This window comes from Crocodylus siamensis, chromosome 6, assembly GCF_052110815.1.
Source record: "Crocodylus siamensis isolate JL-2025a chromosome 6, ASM5211081v1, whole genome shotgun sequence".
Taxonomy (NCBI): Eukaryota; Metazoa; Chordata; order Crocodylia; family Crocodylidae; genus Crocodylus; species Crocodylus siamensis.
The window spans coordinates 59,714,516-59,738,840 of NC_143400.1; the positions used below are offsets into that span (position 1 = coordinate 59,714,516).

General features: G+C 42.8%; 1 protein-coding gene across 7 annotated transcripts in view; it reads left to right on the forward strand.

The window, feature by feature from the left end:
- The window catches only part of ACSL3 (acyl-CoA synthetase long chain family member 3), a 128,778-nt gene extending 108,600 nt beyond the window's left edge, over nt 1-20,178 (forward strand). For all 7 annotated transcript variants that reach the window (XM_090051792.1, XM_090051797.1, XM_090051794.1 and 4 more), the window contains 7 exons: nt 3,041-3,180; nt 4,605-4,777; nt 11,211-11,285; nt 14,266-14,457; nt 16,437-16,551; nt 18,279-18,436; nt 19,431-20,178. In XM_090051792.1, the coding sequence (XP_089907918.1) occupies nt 3,041-3,180; nt 4,605-4,777; nt 11,211-11,285; nt 14,266-14,457; nt 16,437-16,551; nt 18,279-18,436; nt 19,431-19,594 (1,017 nt within the window). In that variant the 3' untranslated portion in view covers nt 19,595-20,178. The remainder of the gene's footprint in view (nt 1-3,040; nt 3,181-4,604; nt 4,778-11,210; nt 11,286-14,265; nt 14,458-16,436; nt 16,552-18,278; nt 18,437-19,430) is intronic.
- Nucleotides 20,179-24,325: the final 4,147 nt, after the last annotated feature.

Below are 24,325 nucleotides of genomic sequence, written 5' to 3' on the forward strand. Positions count from 1 at the left end.
TTTGATGATTCTGCTGGCTTTAGAACTTTTTTTTTGGAAACTGAATTTTATATGAGAGCAACTCGGTGCTTAATTAATGTATAACTTAGTGCCTGTGTCATCCAGGGAGGTGATTGGCTTTTAAGAATAGACCAATTTATTACCTCACTCTTTTTAAAACTAATAGTGCAAAATGTGAATGTATGAGTGCAGAGTAGCCCATGATGACTTGCATATCTTCCTAGGCATGGGTATCAGGTCCAAGTCATTAGCAAATAGAAGTTCCTGGACATGTTCCTAGAGAATGATTTTCACTTGAAGCTGTCTGGGTTTAAACAGCTTTGATTATAATTTGAATACCTTTATTGAAATCATATAAGCAATGAACAATATGGTGGCAAATGATGCATTGAATAGTATTGATGCAGGAATACAGCCTTCTGTTGCATCATTTATTAGTAGACATAGAGTGGAGATATCTCTATCTTCCATGGCTCCTACATCACCTCCCTATGAAATTGTCTAACCTTCGCAGTGAAATTAGTGAATTTGTAAATTGGTCAGGGCAGCAAATCTTAGAAATGTCAGCATGCCTTCTGCTGATAGTGACAAAAGACTTTTGTGTAGAGCAATAAGGACACAATATTCTGCTCTGTGCATTTTTTTTTACATTTGCTGTGCAGCAAGTAGGTCTGATGTTCTTCTTTCTTTAGAAATGCCCTAGCCTTCAGGCAGCAATTTCTCAGTGACATGGAAAGTTAAAGTGGTTTGGCATCTTTCTTGGAAAAATCGTGAAAGGAATGTCTAATAAGGAGGTTTCCTAATGATTGTTGCGTATTAAATGATTAATCTGTGTGGGTGTGTGGACAAAAGAAATTTCTGAATATTCTGGGAGGGTCACTTCTTAATGCCATGTTGACAGAAAAGATATTTGATACACTGGATTAAATAGTCTCTGCCAGCTATGTACATTTCATCCAGAATGGCATCAGGTTAGGTCCTTTGATCATCTTTTTTGGTCTCTGAGACATTAAGCTGTGTAGAAAGAATTCCATTAACAGCACACTGAAGTATTTCATCAATAGACTCATTACTGATGCTGGATTCCTTTTGAAACAGGCTTTCAAAATAGTTAGGCCATCTTTCTATAATTTAGTCCTTTTCTTTCAGAAGAATGTTTCCATCTGAACTCATAAGAGGATTGGAAATCCTGAAAGAGGCCCATACCCTATTTTAAGTACATCATACAACTTCTCCATGTCATTTCAGTTCAAGTGTGGCGAGCTCATTAGCTTTCTTGTTTCATTTGGATCTCAGTTTAGATTTGAAGAATATTGTGAATGTTGTTAAAAGCAGTTTTCTTGAATATTGGTATTTTAGCAGTCACCCCACGCTGACTGGTGATAGATCTCACCAAGCTGTCTCTCTCTTATGTTCTCCTTGACCTGTTTTGATGTTTTTGGACTGTTGAACCCCAAGAGTTCAAACCAGCAATGTAGGTAGATTCCTTCTAGGACTTCCAGTCGGCTTCATTGACCATCAAAGTTGTATTAACAACATTCAGCTCAGTTTCTTGAAGCATGTCCAGTTAGCTTCAGTGATGCCAGAGGTTGTATTCAGCTGATAGCTGCCATTTTGTGTGGCTCTTGTTTAAAGGATAAACCTTGGCTCTGGTCACGTATAGCTTCTTCAAAGGCTTTTGTTCTGGGGATTTGTAGGTGGTTTGACATGTATGTTGAAATTTGCACAGATGAGATGACGATCCTTTCACGGGCTTGGTAATCTTGCTATCATGCATATTTCTTTGCCTGGTAATGTTGCAGACAAATGTCAATATTTGGGACGGGTGATTCCAGGAAGTGTTTTATGGGGAGCTAAAAATATAGTCTTCGTAATTACAAAACTGGTGCACTCCCTATTGGAGTAACAGACTGTTGCTGTTGCCCTTTCCTTTTCCATTTTCACCAGTCTGTCAGGTTATATGGTGTGACCTGATATGCATATTGAAGTCATCCAGAATTATGAGTTTGTCTTACAATTTGTTAACATTCATGCCTTTTGGATGACAACGCGATTTGGAAACATGCATAAAAAAGTTGAAAAAACTTAATCCATCTCCTGATATTTCAGCTTCTGTCACTCTTTACTGCATATAGTAGGTAACCTAGATGTCATTTACATGAGTGTATTTAAATATGATCTGTAGGCTAGATTTTTATTGCATTTGTCCAACAACATGTACATTTTAAGGAAATTTAAAATTTTAAGCAAAATTTAAATAGCATGAAAAATTCATTCTCTTGTCTTCTAAAAAGAATTGTGCCTGACAATGAGTCTGCCAACTTTTCATAAAAAGACTGTGGAAAGTAGGGCTTGGGATAAATTTCCATACATTTGTAGGCTTAAGGGGAGGAAGGAGGGGAAGATGTGCATACTTTGAAAAGTATATGTTATTTATAAAATACATTACTTTTTGCAGTAAGTTAAGCTACTGAGATAGAATGCAGTGCAAACTATTAGAATAAAATATTTTAGTCACCATACTCTTTGTATATTAAAACTTCATAACTGTCTTAATTAATCTATATCTTGCCATTTAACTTTAAATCTAGGGCACTGTCCCTTTGTAGGCTCTACTAGCAATGAAGCCATAGCAAGAAGGCTATAGGGATTTATCCCCTAAAATAAGAATCAGAAACAATCTTGTCTATTGCACTTGAAAATACTGAGCTAGCTAGCTGATACACTGGTTCCACACCACATTTGCCAATAGAGCATGAGAAACTGGTTAGGAGATGCATAGACTTCAATACACTTTAGCTGCAGTCAGCAACAAACATTAATTAGCAGTACGTAGGTCAGAATTGCATAGTGTTCTGCTCAAATTTTACTCCTTGGCCTGCCTGACAGATTTTGCTCCAGGTAACGAATAAAAGAGGGGAAAATGGCAATGATTTTGTTGCTTGAAATTGTACTAGCATTTCTAGACCATAGGTTTTTATGAAATGCATTTTAGTGTTGATATTAACGTAGTCATATTTAATCTTTTTTCTGTAATTAGGAAATAATGGATCGGATCTACAAAAATGTTATGAATAAAGTGAATGCAATGTCCGGTTTCCAGCGGAATCTATTTATATTGGCTTACAATTATAAAATGGACCAAATTTCAAAAGGCTACACTACACCACTCTGTGACAGGTAAATTTTTCCATTCTGTTTTTATTCATATATTTGTTTTAAATACTCATCAAAATGGTAGTTGCACTGGATGAGGAGAGCTGACCCTGATGTTGACATAATTGACAGTTGGCTCCTTTTGGTTGATGTGGCTGACTTTAATGTCCCAGATAAATGCTACATGAATGTAAGCAGCCACAGCATGCGTGCGGGCCAGCCTGGCAGTTGGTAAGTCTTTGGGGGAGGGAAGGAGGGGAGTTGGGGGGAGAGAGAGAGGCCCCTGCAGCGAGAGAAGGAATGGGGCTGGGGCAGGCTCTTCCCAGTCAGGGCACAGTGAGGTGCGGGACAGCTCATCCAGGGGCCACGGGAGGGAGGGGGGGCTGTTCCTGCCACTGCATGCACCACTGGGGGAGGTATGAGGGGGCATGTGCCTCCCAGATCTATGTGTGGGGTGATTGTGGGATGCTGCTGCAGGCTGGGGCCGAGGCAGTGTTGGGCTGTTCCTGGCAGGGCGGTGTCAGGGCTGCTCTTGGGGTGGGTGGTGGCAGTGCTGGGAGGAGGGGGTTTGGAGGGGGCTACAGTAAAGTCTGGCATGGCTTTAGCCCACCCTGTAGCTCCTGCCCTGAGCACAGCCCCAACCCAGCTTCCTCCCCACTGGGGGAAAAACCCAGCACCGCACTGGCAACCTGGCTTCACCCTTGTTCAGGTCCGGGGGGTACATGCCCCCCCATGCCTCCCCCAGGGGTGTTTGCAGTGGCAGGAGCAGCCTTCCCCCTGTAACCCTGCTTGGGTAAGCTGCTCATGGCTTCGTCCTGTGCACTGCCTCAGCTGGGCAGCACCTGCCCTAGTCCCAACCCCACTCCTTTCCTCACCATGGGGGCCTCAATCTGCCCCCTCACACCCTTTTCTTCCCCCCTCTTCTCCCCACCCCTTTCCTTCTTTCCCTCCTTCCCCTCACTCTGCCCATTCCCCCCAACAGACTTACTCTCTCCAAGCGGCAGGGCTGCTTATTGGCAATCAGGTAATGGCCGATATGGCTCATTAATAATCGGCCCCTGGTATCAGCCCAAAAAATCTTTATTGGTGCATCCCTAACGAATACAAATTTTGCCAGCTAGGTATATGTTTTAGTCCTCAGTAAATTTCTCCAGTTATTTGATAATGTTCAATAAGAAACAGCTCATAGGGCTTTACAGTTTCAATAATACATCCCTAAGACTGTTTTCATCATCCTGTCAAGTAATATATGAAAATAAAAGCTAAAACCTTTTCATGTGAATTTTTGTCAAAAAGCTTAAAATTTAGCATGCTGTTTTATGAAACTAAAATTATATTACATTGCAAAATTAAGAAAGATATTTGAAGTCAGTGTAAGCTTTAGGGGTTTTTTTTTTCCCCCGTCCCAAACAATAAAAATATCTTTTTGTCGTTTTTGGTCTTTTTAGCCTTATCTTTCACAAAGTACGAATGCTGCTAGGTGGCAGAATTCGCATCCTTCTGTGTGGAGGAGCTCCTCTTTCTGCAGTAACTCAGCGATTTATGAACATATGTTTCTGCTGTCCTGTGGGACAAGGATATGGCTTAACTGAATCTTCTGGGGCAGGAACAATCACCGATGGTCTGTATTCACCTTGCTCATCTGAAAACTGTGGTCTGTATTTGTATATTCTCCAGCAGTGATTTTGTTTTGTGTAGAGGTAGAATATGTAAATAAATATTGCTGTGTATATGTAGTCACAAATTTTTTGATATATAAGGTAATGTACACAATTTCTAAGACTTGAATCAAGTCAGCCTTATTGACTTGGCTAGGGAAAGCTGACCTGTGTGCAAGTAAGATGCTTTAGAACAGAGGTTTAAAACATATGGCCCCCAGAGCCAGGTTATCTAGTTCAGACTTTTGTCCCAAATAGCCGGCCTTCCTGCAGTGGCAGCTAGTACCTGGGTGAGACCCAGGATTCTAGAGCTGCAGCAGCCCCACAGGAAGAACCCCAGCATCATGGCTTGTTCCTGCAGTGGTAACCAAATGCCCATGATACCAGGCCTCTTCCTGCAGTACTGCTGAAGGCTTGAGCAACACGGCTCTTGCCCAAGCACTTGGCTGCCACTGAAGAGACGAGCCATGGTATCAGACTTCTTGCAGTGCTGCTGAAGCGCCAGTGCTGCAGCTCTTGTCCAGGTGCTTGGCTGTTGCCACAGAAAGAGACCCTGGTGATGCTGGAACTCCATTGCCATAGCTCTTGCCAGCTTGGCTGCCAAGCTCTCAGGAGAGAAGGGAACTGCTGGAGGGGGAAAAAGCCCCACACCATGTCTTGTTCCTGTGGTTGCAGCCAAGCACCGAGGATGCCGGGCCTGTTCCCGATGGGTCCCAGACCAGCTACAGTGGGTACCACATCTACTGGATCTGGCATGTGGGGAAGGGAGCATCTGTGGGTCTGATCCATGCCATTAATCTGGCATCTGGACTAGTCTTGCACCACAGTTCTGGCTCGGCCAGATAAGTTTGACACCCCTGCTTTAAATAAACCTGAGTAACAGTAAATACTAACTAACAATCAGGGAACCTGGTTTTCCCCGATTTTAAACAACCAACCAAATTCTCTGCTAAAAAAGTCACAAATTTATGTGTAAAGTTAAAGGCCCTCCCAGAACCCCCCTGGCCCTGTAAGTACCCTTCACTCCCTACCCACAGCCCCTGCTCCCCCAACCCTCCTGGAGAGGCCCCCCAGCTGCCAGGGCTACGGACCTGGGTCTGCAGACCTTTGCCCCCACTCCCCCCCGCTGTGGGCTTGGGCAGGGCAGCTCCCTGTTGCTGCATGTGCTCCCAGGGGGCAGGAAGGACCCATGCCCCACAGATCTGTACCCGGGCCAGGCACAGGGTGAGGCTGCTGCCCAGCTAGGTGGGGCTTGGGGCCCAGGGCTGCAATGTGCAGCTACAGGGCCCCAGCAGGGAGCAGGAGGGGGCCGCTGGTAGCTCATCCAGGGGAGAGGAAGAGCCAGCTTCCTGCTGCCGTGCGTACTCCTGGGGGGCAGGTGGGACCCCACCCCCCAGATCTGTACCTGGGACAGGTGCAGGCTGCAGGCTCAAGCTTCTGCCCTGCTTCCCTCCCCTAGGGCCTCCCCAGCCCAGCAGGTGTGACCCAACATGGCTGGGGACAGCAGGGCCACATGGGGATTCCTTGTTGCTGCGAGCAGCCCCCCTACTGCCCTGGCAATGTGCCTTCAGCACCTGCTGCTGCTTTGCGGGGTGCAGCCCCATGCTGCAGCCCTTGCTGCAGCCCCACTGCAGAGGGAAGCAGGGCGTCAGCGGAAGGACAGCTCACAGCAGCGAGGAATCCCTGCATGGCCCTGCTGTCCCCAGCCACACCAGGTCACCCTAAACGAGGGAAGCAGGGTGGAAGCTCAAGCCCACAGCCCGCCCCTGCAGCCACACATTATGGTGCTGGGCCCCAAGCCCTTCCCGGCTAGGCAGCAGCTGCAGCCCTGCCCAGCTCCCTTCCTACAGGGGCCTCAACCCCTCTTTCCTGTTGCACTTACCTGCTGGAGCTGCTCTGCAGGCTGCCTGGGGCCATGTGCATTTCTATGTACATGGTGTCCTATGTCTTTCTGCCTTGATCCCACTTCCTCTCCACTCCCTGCAGGCTGGAACTCTGCTAGCCTGCAGGGAGCTCATTGCAAAATAGCAAAATCCACGGGTTTCTTTAGTAAAATGAGAAATCCACATTTGCCTCTGGTAAAAGGCAAAATCCAGTTTACTCTGTTTTTCTGTGGGAAATGGAAAACCCAGATCCCTGCTAATAATACATTTCTGTGCTGTTTGTAAGAGTATCCAGTGTAATGCCCAATGTGCTGTGCTGTGCTTTTTCTTCCCCTCAAAAAAGCTAAAGCCTGAAATGCGTTTCATACAAATGGTGAGTCAATTAATAGAAACTTAAGTTTTTAAGGTAGTTAATGAGCCTGTTATTTTATTTTTTTTTTAATTGAAGTGACCTAGGAAAAAACAGGGAAAAGCTCTTTAAAAAAAAAATCTAAAATATTTCCAGAATTAAAATCTCATAATTTAAAAGTGTAATTCTTATAGTTTAATTTGGATCCTTTGGAATGTTTCCCTTTTCCAAAGTATTCCAGTATTTCTGGTTTTAGACTTGCAGGGTCATAAGATTATATATAATCTTAGATTTTTCAGTGGCCTAAGGCCAAATATTGTCTACCTTGAAACTGTGGGGATTTTGCATTTTAGAACAAAGACAGAAAAAAACACGTGAGAATACTGTTTTTAAAAAAGTGCTGCTGTTTTAGAGAACAAACCCTGAGGGATGTTGTCAGAGGTGTATAGTGAATTAATTTGAACCAGGGTTTCCCAAAGTCACATGAATAATATCATAAGATATTATATATAAGAATGTTAGAGCATACCGTGAGATATTCAGCTGAATCAGTGCATAGTTATTCATATTCTATAAATATCATAATTAATCAGTTGTAGCTTCTGGGTACTTAACACTTGAAGTATCAGGTAACTTCTTTAGATACATTCTTAAGCCTATGCATAGGTAACTTCAGGCAGCTTATTTTAGAAAAATGCGGTCACCTAAAAATGCATCTAAATTTTGTAGAGGCCATATCAAATTCACACAGTAAAAGGAGTAGAAAAGTAAGTATAGCAAACATTAACTACTATACATTTGTCAAAACACCACATGGTATCTAGGAATAGTATACATTATGCTAAGTTTTAATTTTATATAGGCCACTTTTTATTTTTGCCAGTGAAAAATTAAGATGTATTTGAACAGTGGACAGCATATTCTTCTCCTTTTATTTTGAAGGATAAACAAAAACTCACTTTGGTTTTAGTAGAGGATACATCTTGTATCGTTGTTATATTCAGAAGGCATCGAATTTGACATCTGTCATTAGGCAGAAGATGGAGTTGCATGTCCTTTTTAGTGTATAGAACTGCAAAACATCAGGTTCTCCGTGAAATAATCGTCCACATATACAGTTGCCCTATTTCTGGCTTATGGGTGTTTTTAATCTGATCCCTTAATTAGAGAAATTTTCCCCTAGCATAAGGGGAATTATTTTGGCTGGTGGATCACTTGAGGAATTTTGAGCTGTTGTGGTCTGGGGAGGTGCTGAACTGGGGCTTTGTGGGTGGGGAGGCATTTGATTCTATCTGGCCCTGGGCTTATCTGCCCAGCGCCTATCCCTGAAGGGTGGTAGATGGAGTGGGTAGATGGGTAGTCTCCATGGAGACCAGCCAGGACCACTGCAGGCAGGGAATACTCAGCCAGGTGGATGGGATGGTGCCCCAGGCAGGTGGGGAGCAGCATCTGGGAGCAGGACAGGTGGGCAGAGGCCAGGTCTGGGATCGTGTGGCGGTGACAGTGTGTGGCTGGAGGCCAGGGCCCAGGACAGAGTTGCGATCCACTCCCCATACATTCCTGTGACAGATATTGTTCTACAGGTAGGGGCATATGGAGAACAGATCATGACTCTGCCCCAGGCCCTGGACCCATAGTGTTGCAGCCCTGTGGTCCTGGACCTGGCCCCTGCCTGCCCGTCCTACTCCCAAATGCCACTCCCTGCTCACCTGATCTGCCTGACTGAGCATGCTGTGCCTGCAGCAGTTCTGGGGCAGTCTCCATGGAGACCCTGCCTACCCGCACTTCCTCTCCATCTAGCACCCGTGGCTTTTGGTGCCCAGACAGTGGGGCCAGGTCTGGCAGCAGTGGAGATACTAGTGGTTGTGGCCAGAAGGGGCTGCCAGGAAGTGGAGACCAACCAATGCCACATCTCCTGCCACATGCCTGGGGGTGGCTGGCCCAGCTACATACACCATGACCTGGGCTGCCCCCCATGCCTGGGCTAGGCAGAGCCATGGGACCCACCTGGGCCAAATAAAATCCTTTAGTGGCTCAGATCCAGCCTGCAGGCTATATTTTGCCCACTCCTGCCCCAGTAATAGTCACAAGATATATTCTGGTCTTCTCTTCCCTTATGCCCTTTGCCCAGGGAAGTGCATAATTCTTTTCCTCTCAGCCTCTGATCTGAAAGATAACACGTTTGAGATTTTGAGCAGCTGAGGCCTACCAAATAAACGAGATGCTCAACTTCTTAGAGAGCTTCTCTAAAATCATAGTTTTTTCTTTATTCTGTTTTTATTCCACTTAGCCATCTGAGAGAGAAAAGCTGAAAATTTTCCTCAAGCCTGCAAACTGTGATTTGTCAGCTGAGACATCTGCACATAATACAGTGCCACTAGGTCCTGCCATTTTAGAGGCTTTGTCTTTGTTTGGATCTCTGTCCTTCCTTTTGGAGTCAGTCTTCCTGAGAAGGTAGCAAGAATAACTTGCTCTTACATCTTTGCTTTGGATTTCTCAGTACTGTCTGGGATTGTATCTATATCCCTTTACATCTTTGCTTTGGATTTCTCAGTACTGTCTGGGATTGTATCTATATCCCTTGTTCAGTGCCCTGATTCTTGTTTGGTCGTCGTGTGGTAGATGTCTTTTTTGCCGTGGAGAAGAACGTGTTTCTTTCTATACCTCGTTCTTGCTGGTAGCCATCCTGGTGGTGCACACTTGGGTGGAGGAAATCCTGGTGTTTATGGTGAATCTTTTATCCACCACACTTTACCCTGATAAGGTATCCTTGGGACTCACCTGAAATTTCTGTCTAAAAATGTTCTTAGAAAGGTGGTTGTGAGTTTTTCTCTGGAGCAGCAAATTAATTTGTAAGTCTTCCTTCTGAAGTCTCGCATCTTCCCAGTTGAGGTCTTACTCCATTGTAGGTGTTAGATGAGCTCTAGCAGGCTATATTGAATAAAACAAAAAATTCTTACACTTTTGTATGGCCATTTGTCTTTCTAGTTGAGAGATCTAAAGGCAATGTGATCTCAAATCAGAAAGTGTTTAAATGGATTTCTGGCTGTGTCAATCTTTACTGTGAAACTCAAGGAAGAACCACCATTTGTGGTACAGACCTATTTTATCAGAACCAAGGCTACTTCCACAGCCTCCCTATACAGCATTCAGGCCCAGCAATGCATTCGTGGGGCTGCTATCTGGAGCCCAATATGTACCTTTTACCAAGCACCAGACTGTCACAGGAGCTTGTTCTATATTTGATAAGGTGATCCTACAATTGCTGTTCACTTAGAGAATTTTGAGGCCTGTCTTTCCATATTATCTTGGCATTGCTTTGGAGTCATCCACAAGTGAGAATAGGTATATGGATAATTATTCAAAGAAGAAAAGAAGTAACTTTACTTTAACTGGAGTTCTTTGGGAAGTGTTGTCCATATATGTATTTGAATCCTGCTTTTCTTCCCTCCTTCAGTCAAATGCAGTACAGGATCTGTGGGAAGCATTCGCTTCTCTCTATCCCTTTGCAGGGTTAAAGCATACCCATTATGTCCGAGAGAGACAAGAATTCTTTAACTAAGGGTTCAGGGCATGAGAGGGATCTGCAAGTAAGGATATGCTTGTGGGCAGTGCATTATCAGTAACTGTTCTAAAAAAGAAAATAATAAAATATCCATTGATTTGAAGTGTTAGAAGAGGTGATTCTTTTGTTAGTCTGTCTTCACCCTTCCCTCTTCTAGTATGTATGTAGGTGGGTGGATGGACGGACGGACGGACAGACAGAAAGAAGGAAAGGATAGTTTTGCAGCCCAAGAACTACTGATCTCTCACAAGCATTTTTGTTGTTTCTGTGCAGAATTGGAAACCTGAATAAAAGATGTCTGTTCTTGGACTGCTGATTCCTCCTTTCAGTAGGAAGGGGTTGTTGAACTTTGACAGCTGTGCTGTTAGCAAACGCATACTATTCTTCATTTTGTCTTTTATGACATCCCATCCTGCTAAGTCATACAATAAAAATAGAAAGAATGGTGCAGTTCAGAAGAGGGATTCAAAATCCCGTCTCACTAGATTCTTAAATTTTACTAATTGTTGCCTTAAATGGCTGCTTGCCCAACTACTAGTTGAAGCTCTTGGTTCTGCCATGTGATTAATTGATTTTTTAAATTATTATTATTATTTTAGTTTGGGACTATACTACAGGGAGAGTGGGAGCACCTTTGGTTTGCTGTGAAATCAAGTTGATGAACTGGGAAGAAGGTAAGAAGACCGTTTATATAATGGAACTTTGGTGTGTGCAAGAACTTTAGTTAGTGTTTATTTATTGGGCTGTATAATGTCACTCAGTCCTCTCCGTTGTAAATTAAAACTGTGCCCTGTACTTTTAACTGGCATTGGAACTGGGCATCTCAGGACTAGGGAGCTGCACCTGGTTCTTTGATGGTCTGATGATCCTCTCAGAGTATCTTTTCATCAGGAAGTCTTTAGAATTACACAGTAATTTTAAAGGCTGGCTATAGAAAATTATTACTGTCTGCTTCAAGAAGTGGATAGTATAACAAAATCAGGGAATTAGGCTGACTGTTTTGTTGTTTCAAAGTGAAAGAATCCCAATAATGAGTTTAAATAATACTAGCTTGTTGGATGAATGTGTTGGAGGCAGCCCATTTGGAAGGTCCGTTGGAGCCTCAAAGCTAGAGAACAGCCCACAAGGTCTGCTGGCAGGAAACCATGCAGAGTTCTGTTGGAGCCTTGCCTATGTTTCACTGGAAGTTTGTTAAAACAAATAGTGAAACATTTTGGATTCAATGAATTAGCATTTTCCAATGAAACAAAATAAAAAGTTGTCAGTGGATTCTAGAGGTGCACTGATACATCGGTCTGATATTGGATTGGTACCAATATAAAGAAAACTAGCTGGATCAGATATCAGTCCAATGGGGCTGATTAATTTGTCTGATAAATGCCCGTGCTGTACACAGCTGCAACACAGCACTCAGGCAGCGAGGATCAGAGCTGGCAGTTTGGAGAGCTGCCTCCAGATGTTAAGTCTGGTGTAGTGAATAGGGGATCAACACCCCCTGCAGTGGGGGGGGGAGGGGCTGCCTGGGGTGGTAGGGGGAGGCCAAAGCCACAGCTTTTGTTGGGGGAGAGGGAGGTGGATCCTGCTGTTGCTTGCACCCTGGGAGGGTGCGGGGCGTGTGCCCCCTGGATATGTGCAGGACATGGTGGACTGCAGCCAGGGCTGTGCCAGGCCTCTTCTTGGCAGGGGCTGGGCTTGAAGGATGCTGCATCCACCCCAAATTTCACCACCATCATCAGCCCCCTGGCGCAGCCCCGGCTTAATGCCCTGTTTCTACCCATGTGCTGGGAAGAGCCTGGTTGTGCCAGGTGGCTGGCGGCAGTGGTCTGGGAGCAGAGCTGTGACAAAATATGGTGTGGATACAGCATCCTCCCAGCACCACCAGCACTCACTCCAAGCCCAGCCCTCGCTGAGAAGAGCCCCGTGCAGCCCTGGCTGCAACCTGCCCAGCCCCATGTAGATCCAGGGAGCACACGCCCCCCGCCCCCCCTTCTAAGGTGCAAGTAGCAGCAGGAGCCACCTCCCCTCCTCCCCTGCAAGCTGTGGTACCTGTCCCTGCCTCCTCCCTTACTGCAGGGGGCATTGATCTTCTACCCCACCCCCCTTCCTTCCCCCCTCCTCTTTCACCGCATTGGACTTGCCAGCTGGAGGCAGCTGTATCAGAAATCAGATCAGCATTGGCCGGTATGCTTCCTTGAATATTGGCTTTTGGTATGGGCCCCAAAAATCTCTATTGATACACCCCTAGTGGATTTCTATACAATTGCATGCTTTCCTCTTCCCCACATCCCTCAAAAATTAGGACAAATTAGAATTTTAACATTTTAAGTTACGGCTGTTGGGATCAAGGATTTCGCCCAACATTCCACATAAAGTGTGAATCCAAAACTGCAGTTCAAATCTGGCCATTAAAAAGGGACTATATTTAAACCTGTGAACAGTTTCTGTTCAACTAAAATATGCTTTGATATGTTTTAACATGAAATTGTAGGTTGAATAGAATACGCTGAGCCTTAGGCAACACTGTTTTTGGTACGGAGGGTGCTTTTGTATTTTAGTATTTTTAGAGCATTTAAACATTTGGGTCCTTTCTTCGTGATTTGAGTGTCGTGTGAGATTTTTCCAAGGGCACTAACAGTTCAAGAACTGTCTGTAGTTAATGACCTGTATTTGGGGAGAAAAAAGGTGTTGTTGTTAAATTTAACCTGAAAGTGTATGTTGGGGGTGGGGAGGAGAAAGATTGAGCTGTGTTCAAGGTTTACTACTTGTATGCTTGTAATATAAATACTTACAGCATTCATTATCAATATAACTATGATATTTTAAACAGCTCTCATTATAGCTTTATGTTACTATGTCATTTATGTAGACATTTACTTGCATATGCACATACCCATCTACTTTAAGATAAACAAACTGGAAGCAGAGACAGGATTCTGTCTGCTACCTTAAGAATATTGTAGTCATTGGCCGTCAATGTACACTGCGTACACAGTCTCTTCATCTTCTTCTCTTTGTCAGGAAATATTGCAATGAACTTCATATTAACGTAATAGGAATTTTATAAAACAGACCAGTAGAATGGAAATGGATAGTTACAGGCTGAATCAAATAAGTTAAATTATACCTCAGAAGTATTCAGTTTTCTTTGGATCATCTTTGTAGCCTTTTCTAATTTGGATGGTGGATCTGTTTCACTAGTTTGGAGTATTAGCTACTACTACTAGGACTAATTAGAGATTTATGCATTACTAAATCCCTTGAAATGGTATTTATGTGATGTGTAGACAGTGAGATGGTCCTCCACTTACCTCTAAATTTCTCCCATTTAATGAACTTTTTTCTCACCTCTGTGTAAACTGAATGCTGCAAGTGGTTTGATCCACTTTTGCTCCAATTAAACTGTTTGGAAATTTGTTTCGATTGGTATACCAAAAGATTATTCTCTAATTAAGGATCTGCTATATAAAATCAAATTTGGGAAAATACATGATATATTTTTATTGAAATGATTCTACATATAATACACATCTAGACAACATTTTAATAAAACGATATATTCTTCCTTTGGAACAACTTTATTGCCCAGTTTTTTTAACTTCAGGTTTTTTAAATTACATTAACATCATGTTTAAAAAAAATGGCCTGTATTTTTAGGTGGCTACTACAATACCGATAAACCATATCCTAGAGGTGAAATTCTTATTGGAGGCCAAAATGTGACTATGGGCTACTACAAAAATGATGCAAGAACCAAAAAAGATTTCTTTGTGGATAAGGATGGGCAGAGGTGGCTCCATACAGGAGACATTGGAGAGTTTCATGCAGATGGCTGTCTAAAAATCATTGGTGAGTTATTGGAGAATGTGTTTAATTACTTCAAAATTAACAGGTTAGATGAATGTGTAGTTAAAGATAATATTTTGTAGTGTTTTTGTTAACCAGATGCTCAAGTAATGGAGAAATTGGTGCAGGGTTTGAGTCCAAATTAACATGTATCAAAGGAATATGATAATTTTTCAACCACAGCAAATTTAATTTGAAATGTGAAAGTTTAACATGGAGTACTTTTCTCATTCTTTTAGGGAGCATCCACATGAGATGCTTAATGCACAGTAGCCTAATAATGCTGCGCAGTAACATACCAGGCAAAAACTGTGCTAATATGCTACTGTGCAGTAGTATTAGGCTACTGCACAGTAAGTGTCACAGAAAAACTGTATGCCAGCACTACTGCATAGTAACTGTAGATACTGGGCATTTAGCTAGTATTTTATTAAGCAAGTACCAAATATAAATGCACAGTAACTACAGCACATTAATAAACATGTTGACACACCCTGAGAATCTTAATAGTGATTTAGCTGTGGAAGTCAAAAGTGGCCACTCCAGGAGAAAAATAACCCAGAAACAATCAAAGTTAGCTTTCTCCTGGGATGGTTTCCCCTGGGAGAGTCAGTGTCTGTACATGTTCTCTTTTGAGAGAAGCCACAGCACAGTCCTTCAGCATCCCAGAGTGCTTTGTTTCCGTCTTCCCAGGGAGATACTCTGTCACTCAGTAGACTATTGTCCCAGCCAAGCAGGAAATAGAATACACCCTTTTCACAATCCGAACATTACACCATTAGGGTGAGGCATGCTGACCCTGTATCAGCCAATTAGGGCTGCTCTGGGTGCTGCTGTGAGTCTGTCTCTAGGCAGACTAAGGGAAACTGCAGAGAGCAGTCTGAGATGTGTGTACAGGGTCCTCCTGACTGCAGTGTCAGCATTGCAGACTCTCTGCACTTCAGGGCTCAGCATTTGAATGTCTGTTCAGGCACCTCCAGGTAAATTTTTCTACCAGGAAAACAGACCCATGAGAATTTTTTAGATCATTTGAACATGTATGTGTAGTTGTATGTGTTTAGCAGTATGCTCTCGGTAATATAAAGTACGTTTCTTTGTCTTTCTGCTATTTTGATTTTTTTAGTAAAGACACCAGAAGAGGAATATAGTCGGATCAAAATTTAAAAAATAGGTGCTTTTAAGTTGGGTTCCTAAATCCATATTCAAGCATCTAAATAAACAACCTGGGTTTATAAAGTGTACAGCACCTACACTGTTGTTAGTTGGCGCTTTAGGGTATTGATTAATCTTGGGGATACTGTGGTAGCAATTTAAGAATTGTAAAATGAAGATGACTGATATAGAGAGACTTTTTGTTTGTTTTATTTTATGGGCCACATTCTAATCTCAGTTTAGACCAATGCAAAGTAGTCATCAGGATAATACCTAGCAAGAAAGTTGGCTAGCTTGGCTTCCCAAGAGAATGATCAGTGAAGGGACCATCCGCAGGCTGCCTTGGTAAACCCTTGGGAGTTATTGCCCATGGGTAGTTGCAGTTAAAATCTAAATTGCAAAAATAAAATGGCACAAAAAGCTGTGTATGTACAGCTGTGTATGTACAGTATAAACCAGCCAACTTGAAGCCTGTAAATTTCAACACAAGCCTGCTTTTCTCAATTATTTTTTGTCACAGTATTCATTGTAGTTATCTTTTTGACCAAAAGATATCCTTAAATGAAACGCATAGTAAATGAACACATATTACAAGGGGAAATGGCTTTATGCAATTAAATATGGACCGTGTTTGGTAAAATCTGTTAAGCTGGCAGATTTGGCATGCCACAGATCGGGAATGTGACATTAAATTTATCTGGTGCATGTCGTCTTGTTTTAAAAACCAAACATAATTATATCCTTTGTAGGTGTCTGTCAATCACAGAATAGAATCAAGCCAAGAACGTTTCATTTTGTAAATAACATATAATGTTTACCTTCATCAATAGATCGTAAAAAAGATCTTGTGAAACTCCAGGCTGGAGAATATGTCTCCCTTGGCAAAGTTGAAGCAGCTTTGAAGAACCTTCCACTGGTAGATAATATTTGTGCATATGCAAGCAGGTAAGACGGTTAAGATTTCTACTTCTTTGTGTCTTTAGTTTTCTCATATTCGGGCTATAGTGGTCACCTATATTTCTGTTAACATAAAGGTTTTTTTACTGTTTGAAAAGAGTTTTATATATGTGGTCATGGAATATTTTTAACATTTTCAGAAAGTTTTGAAGTGTGCCTGTGGTATGTGTGCTATATTTATACTTCATTTATATTTCATGTGTTAATATTTGAGTGGCTGTGCATAACATAGGAAGTTTTGAATACTTGTTGCAGGCAGGGTCAGCACCCCCCTCCCTTCGCAACAATTCACCAAAACTCCCTATTGGAGATGGGGCTGCGGGTGGGCGGGGAAGAGTGGGAGTGAGATGGGCAGGTGAGGCCAGAATCATAGGGCAGCCCCTGCCCTGTCTAGGGGGCGAGGAGTGGGAGTAGTTGTGTGTGGCAGGGGGTGCTGCCTGAGTGTTAAGTCCGAGGAGCCAGCCAGTGGTGAGAGGAGAAAGAGGGGGTAGGGGGGTGCATGCATCAGAAGTCACCCAGATGGTGCAGCCTGTGGTTGCCCCAACACCTGCTTTGCATGGGGCTGATCTCCAGCCTGCCCCCAACCAGCATGCCCAGCTTTTGGCAGGCTGTTCCTGGTGCAGCTGCTGTTTGGCTTCCCTTGCCTCCAGCATTGGTTCCTTCTGTGCTGTTCCAGACCCGGAGAAAGCTTCAGCTGGGCAGCTCCTGCCCCAGTACAAAGGGCTCTGGCCAAGGTCTCCACTGACTTCTACCCACTTCACCCAGATGGTGCAGGCTGCTGAGTTGGTGAAAGGCAGCCAGGACCTGGAGCTTGAGCCCCATGCTCTGGGGCAGGAGTTGCCCAGGTGAAGCTCCTGACTGTCTTCCACCCACATGGACACCCACACTGAGTGGGCGGAATGGGTGGAAGGCAGCCAAGAGTTGGAGCTGGAACCCTGCATGCTGGGGCAGGAGCTGCCTGGCTGAAGCTTCCTTCCAGCCTGAAGTGGCACAGCCGTCACGGGAGGAGGAGCTGCCGTTGGAGGCGAAGGGAGCTGAGCAGAAGTCACACTGAGAGCAGTCCTGCTGAAAGCTGTGTGCATTGGCCAGGGCTGGGCCAGTGGGTGTTGACTGGAGCACAGCACCGGCTGCCCCATGCGGGGTTCGGCCCCATGCGGGGTGCTGCAGGAGCAGCTGTGGACCGGATCCACTCAATTTGAGGGTGCCCCTGCACAAGCCAAATCCAATCAGTTGGCAGGGCTGACCCAGCCCATGTGCCATATTTTTCCCACCCCAGTGTAAGTTCTCAAAACTTTCAAAAACATTGATAGTAGAAGAAAACAAGGCGCTTTGTGGATAATTCAAGACATCCATCATTTAATTGTACATTGTGAAAGAACAGAAGGAAAAAAGGAGAGGGTCAAGAGAGGGGAAAATTTAAAAACTTGTAAAAGATTTCAGTAAAATAAAAAATTGATCCATTGCAAAGCTTGCCATGGAAGCAATTTTTGATATTTAACAATTTTTCAGTAAATATTTTTATATATTTGTAATCCTACAAGTTCAAAGTGTTGAATGTAATACTTATATTTTGTAGTTACAGCACATCTTAAGGGATGTTGGGATCATTAATTTGCTAGATTGATTAAAGCATTTCTACACATCTGATACTAAGTAATGCATGAATAGTCAAGTGGGAACACTGACCATAATGATTGTGATGTTTTGTTTTTCAGTTTCCATTCTTACGTCATTGTATTTGTTGTGCCAAATCAAAAGGAGCTTATAGAATTAGCACGAAAAAAAGGATTTAAAGGAACCTGGGAAGAGATCTGTAACAGTCCTGAAGTAGAAAAAGAGGTCCTGAAAGTGCTAGCTGAGGCTGCTAGGACAGGTGAGTAATTCATATTTGCCTGATGGAGCATTTGTATTTGAAACAAAATACACATCAGTTTGGAAAGGATGTTTCATTTTGTACAGTTTGTTCATAAAACAGAATTTTCTATAATGATTCACTCCCCTTGATATGTAGGCTGTGCTGACAGCACATGGGAGCAGAATGGATGAGGCAAGGTACCTCTTTCCCATTCTCCAAACTGGATGTCCCCAGTCTGAGGAAGGTGTGGGGAGGATTTTCTTGATGCTGTACTCCCTCTGGGGACTGGAAGGGGTGAAGCAGCTACTTCTCCCTAAGCCTTGTCAGACCAGGATCACCCTGGCTTCATGAAGGCATGGGGAGAGGGATGAGCTGCAGGCTGCTGAACACCTGTACTGCTCCCCATCTCCTGGAAACATTTATAGAACTTAGTGCCTATTCATGGCCACTGTAACAAACTTCTCTCTCTGATATGAAGTTGCTGACATTTACATAAGCAGTATGTGGCTGGTGCTCTGCTGGTGTCGATAGGTATTATCGAAAGGGAAGATACCACAGTAATCAATGTGTTCTTGAGCTTTCTATATAAAGAAAGGAGAGCAGAAAATCTGGTGTATGAGTACTGGCCCTTGCCTTTATCACTGTCAGAGTGTAAGTGTCAGAACATGGGAAAGGCTGTTCATTCTGAGTGAGCCATCCTGATCTCTGCATGTATGTATGTGAAGGAGAAGCATTACAGGCCTAGCTCATGGGGCGTATTTTCAACAAGCTGTATGAATGGGGAGTATAAGTGTTCACAAATTCCATGGCTTAACTGGTAGACAGTGCTGAGGTTTCCTGGGCAAACTTCAGAACATTTAAGGAATATTTCTTGTTCTACATACACCATGAATTTTTCCATGGGAGAGTACAATCCCTGCCTTTCCATTTTTATTTCAGTTACCAGAAACCCCAAACCATGATAAAGCATTTAAAAATCTTCTCTTTTTATTTGTCATTTTTATCACTGCAGCTAATCTGGAGAAATTTGAAATACCAGTAAAAATTCGTTTGAGCCCTGATCCTTGGACCCCTGAGACTGGTCTGGTGACAGATGCCTTCAAACTAAAACGCAAAGAGCTTACAATACACTACCAAGCAGACATTGACCGAATGTATGAGAAACGTGTAAACTAACTCATCTTTTCCAGTACAGCTTTGTGACAGTGAGCTTGGATCAAATAGGAAATACTTGAATCACTGGTCTCAACACTTGAGACCAACACACACAAACACCCTTCCTCATCTGCAGCTTAAACTGTTACGTCTGATAGCATCACAAGATTTGATTGCAAGATTAGTAAAAAGTTAAGGCAGCAAACTTGTGTCTGTCTCTCTCTTTGCCCATTTTTCTGCTACCTTGTAAGTGTGTGGGTTTTCCTGAATCCTTTTGGGAAACCATGATTTTTGAAGCCTCAAGTTTTTAAACATGATTTATATATCCTGTATAATGTTTTGTTTGTAACTTTTTAAAGTTTGGATGTATAGAAAGATGACTTGGCTGTATAAGAAATGGTTATTCTGGGGGCCTTTTTTACATAAGTATTTAAATATAAGAAGTTATTGATGTTGTGAAATTATGTAAATTTGAAAATGCATATGAATCAAATTGTCATTGGACAGAGGCCAGATTATTTGTTAATGTGCAATTGTTTTGTATACATTTGGGAAGAAAAAAAAAGTTTGACATTCTGACTTGTGAAATACACTTGATGCATGTGCCTGGTGGTTTCTTCTTAAGTTATTTTATTATTACCTGAAATGCACAGCACTGTATAAAGGTAGACATTTCTGCAGGATATTGCTGTTTTAGGTTTTAGTAATGCAAAATATGCTATTTAACACAGCAAAGCTATTCCTGTGAAAAACCTGTCTAATAGGAACTTTTAAACTATTTTCAGGCCATTTTGTACAGAAGTTATATTGTTTAAAGCTAGCAAGTTCTGTAAAATGCTAAGTCAAATGAATTGAGTTAGACAATATCCTTTTAGAAAGGAGAATTTAAGAAAAAATTGTATCTTGTCCTTCAGCCTTACACACACAATTCAGGTTTCCTGCTTTGTCACTTGTGAAAAATTGTTATCAGTCAGGTTCAATCCAGCTGCAGCCCATATTTGTGTAGTGGGAAGTGGGGGAACATTTTTTTTAAAGGCTCAAATGGCAGTGTGGTTTCCAACTCGCACTGGTTGCCTAACCATTGAAAATCTCCCCTTCAATTAATAATGCCATGTTCTTTTTCATACCTCTTGCTTTGAAGGTAGATGTGTAGAGTATGTTGTCAGTAATAATTCTATTTATTTTACATGGTTGGCGGTTTAATTGTTGCACCCGAATTCTTGATTTGATTTTTTTTTTAAAAGGATGCTCAGTTTTTAAATAGTTTTTGTCTTGAGTTCTGGGTGCTATTTATGTCTAAAGTGACAGCCTCTAGACATGTTTCATGTGTATTTTTTATTTTTTAATATATTTAGAAAGAACATTCATTCTGGTCCTGGTCATTGGGGAATGTGGAAGGGTATCAATAAACTTTGGGATAGTGCAGGTATTAAAAACGGGGGTTTAAATGCAGATTTCTCTTTCTTATATGCTATATGTAATATAATAATAATAATAATAATAATAATGTAAAAAATGTAAGTTTTGATATTGATTTGTTGTTGTTATATTAGAGGGTATATGCTCCTCAAAATACTTATTGCATCTGAAACCACCCATTGCTGCTGTTGGCATTTGTAAAACTTTAATTTGGGAGTTCTTAGAAGATGATTCAAAACACAAACTTTGAACAATTCTATTCTGAAACGATATTTAAATTGATACTTCCTTTTGGTTAACCAGTGTGGTTTTATAGAAGTCCTGATTCACTGTACTGATGAAAGCTGAATGTATCACATGTATCTTCTGTCAAGGAGTCAGAAGTTAGCTCCGGAAGGTGGCTTTTTAAATGATACTTACTAGATCGTGCTGAATTTGACCAGCTGTTGGGTCTGGAGAACTGTTTCAGTGAAATTTACTGTAATTGGTCAGATTAATTCATCAGAATTGAAAAGAGGTTCAGAATAATACTTCTGTAAGAATGAGATGGATAGATCATTGTTATCCAATTCAGAATTTTCTCAAGAGTCAGATCATAAAATATAAATGACTGACAGGTACCCAAAGGAAAATCTAAAGGTTTTTCCTAGTTGATTGACGAGGTAAGCTGTTAAGTTCATAAGAGTCTCACTACTTTTTAGATATAGAAAAATGTTGGATTTGTGCTGTGGCATAGGCACTGAAAAGCATAATGTTAACTAATAAAATTTGCACTCCAAAGGACAGAGGCCGTATGTTGTTCCAGGTTGTAAATGTTGGGGAGTGGGGGGGTTGTTAGTCTAGAAAGTCATGGTAGTAAAATTGGTAAAGTAAATAAGTCCAGCATCTTAAGAACACTTTGTGCACTCTGCAGGACATACTAAAAATTCTGAATTTGGTTATTCCAGAAGAATTGTAAAAGATATTTGATGCTGTTAAAAGGGCTGAAACTCACTTTTGGATGAAATTCGAAAATAGACAGGTGTTTTAGCTTTAGTTTTCATTTTTCTTCCAGTTCAGCCATAAGTTTCGAGTGCAGCCTAACTGTATACCATCTCCCCACCCTGTATAGCATATTTACTTGATTATAAGATGAGGGGTTTTTTTACCCCTTTTAGCACAAGGGAAAAAGCCCCTTACCTTACAATCAAGCACAAGGCAGCGAGGGAAGGGACAGGAGGGCAGGCAGCTGCTGCAGTTCCAACCCCACCCTGGGGCTGGAGCCAAGGCCACAACTGCTGCCTGCCTTTGCCCCACCACCTCAGCACACCCTGCCTGCCACTCCTTCACAACCCCCAGTCTCCCAGCTCTACCTCCTCCCCCCATGCTGCTTCTCCCTTTCTTTCTCCCACTGCTGCACTCCTCCTTACCTTTGCTCCGTACAGGCAGGCTGCATCCCTGCTGCAGCTCCGGGACATGGAGCATGGCTGCAGCCCAGCACCATAGCAGCGGCATGGAGCTGGCACTGCTGTTCCAGCCCAGCCCTGTTGCAGCAGCGCTGGATCCCCACTGCTGTTGTAACAAGGCCAGGCTGGGTCAGCAGTGCTGACTCCGTTGCTGCTATGGAGCTGGAGCCATGTTCTGTGCCATGGCCTGCAATTGGGATGGAGCCTGCTGGCTCGGATCAAAGCGGGTTGGGAGGCAGGCAGGAGGGGGAGAGACTTCAGGGTAGGGAGATGGGAGGAAGTGAGGGTAGGGACCTGAGGCTGCAGGTGGCAGAAGTGGCGTGGAAAAGGTGGGGAAGGGGGAATTGGGGCAACCTGAGATTGCAGGAAGGAGGGCAAGCACAATGGGGGATAAGTAGGGGGGACAGGTAGCAGATGGCAAGCTGCCTGCCTGCCCACCTGCCTTACCACAAGGCCCCCACTACTGCTTCCCCCTCTGCTTCCCATTACTGCCCCCATCATCACTTTTTCCCTCCATCACCTGCAGTAGTTGAGATTGCGGGAGGGGGGGAGATGGGACAGGACAAATTTAAGATGATCCCCCAATAACTATATTTCCTACATGGAAACTTAGAATAAATGTATATATTTTCTGTTGTTAGAATCTAATTATGCGGGGAGGGGGGAGTCATCTTATATTCAGGGGTGTTTTGTATGGCATTTGGTTTTAAATCCATTTCTCAGTTCTGAGGATATGGACAGACTTGACAATTGTGTTAATATCGCAGGGTACTGATACTAGGAGTCACTGTTACATCTGTGTGATTCTATGGCAACAGCAGTGCAATAAAACCACTCCAGCTTGAACCCTGCTTCATTCATGGTCAAAATTAAGTGGATTTAAGCAACCTGTGTTGCTGCAGAATTATGCAGATGTAATTGTTACATCTGGTTGTTGCATGCTTCCAAGCAGTAGCTCCCATGCCCTTTTAAAGCTTTTGAAATGTTTATTTGTCCATACCCTGATTTACTTAAAGTTGGTATAAATAAATTACTCTTGTTTCTTTAGTATAGAATTGGTTTAGAATAAATAGCATGTTTTATTTACTCAATAGGAGTATCAACCAATAAAAATAATTTTATTTTCCCATCTCAAAGACATGCAGGTGGACCTAATAAATATTTTGGTAAGTATTATAACCCTTTCTAAAAAGGTGAGGAAGTAAATGGCTTGCCTTGCCAGGTTGAACCCATTTGGTGTTATGAGTACTTCATGAACCTCAGGAGGAGGCTCTGAAACAGATGGTATGAAATGACCAGGGTCACAAAGGGAGTCTGTGTAACAAAACTAAAATGCAGGAGTCACATATTTTTTCCATATTAGTCCAGTGGAGTATGATGTAATTACAGAGTGTAATTAAAGTGTGGAACTCATTGCCCCAAGGTGTTGTGGAAGCTCACAGTTTTAACTGGATTCAGGGATTTCACATGTTCTTGGAGGAAAGGGTGCATCAGTAGCTACTGAGCTTGGCACTTAAGGGGTGCAGCCTCTGAATCAGAACTCATTACACCTTAAATGCTGGTGGTTGCAAGCAGAGAGAAACAGTGGAAGAAACCTTGCTCTCCATCCTGTTCATTCTCCTTTTCCATATTCAGTCTGCTGCTGTGTGACACAGGATACTGGGCAGGATAAAACTATGGTCTGACCCAGTAAATGGCAGTTCTCATGTTCTTATGATGTCCTATCTGTCCCCTCCTCTCCCACCTTGTGTGATGCGTAGGCTACTCAGCAGAAAAAACAACTAGCAGGCAGCATATGGAAACCTTGGTGTTGTGTCACTCCAACAATGAGCTGGTCTGGGGTCCTTGTTTGTCCTCTCGTCCTCCATAACTTAAAAATCAGTATTCT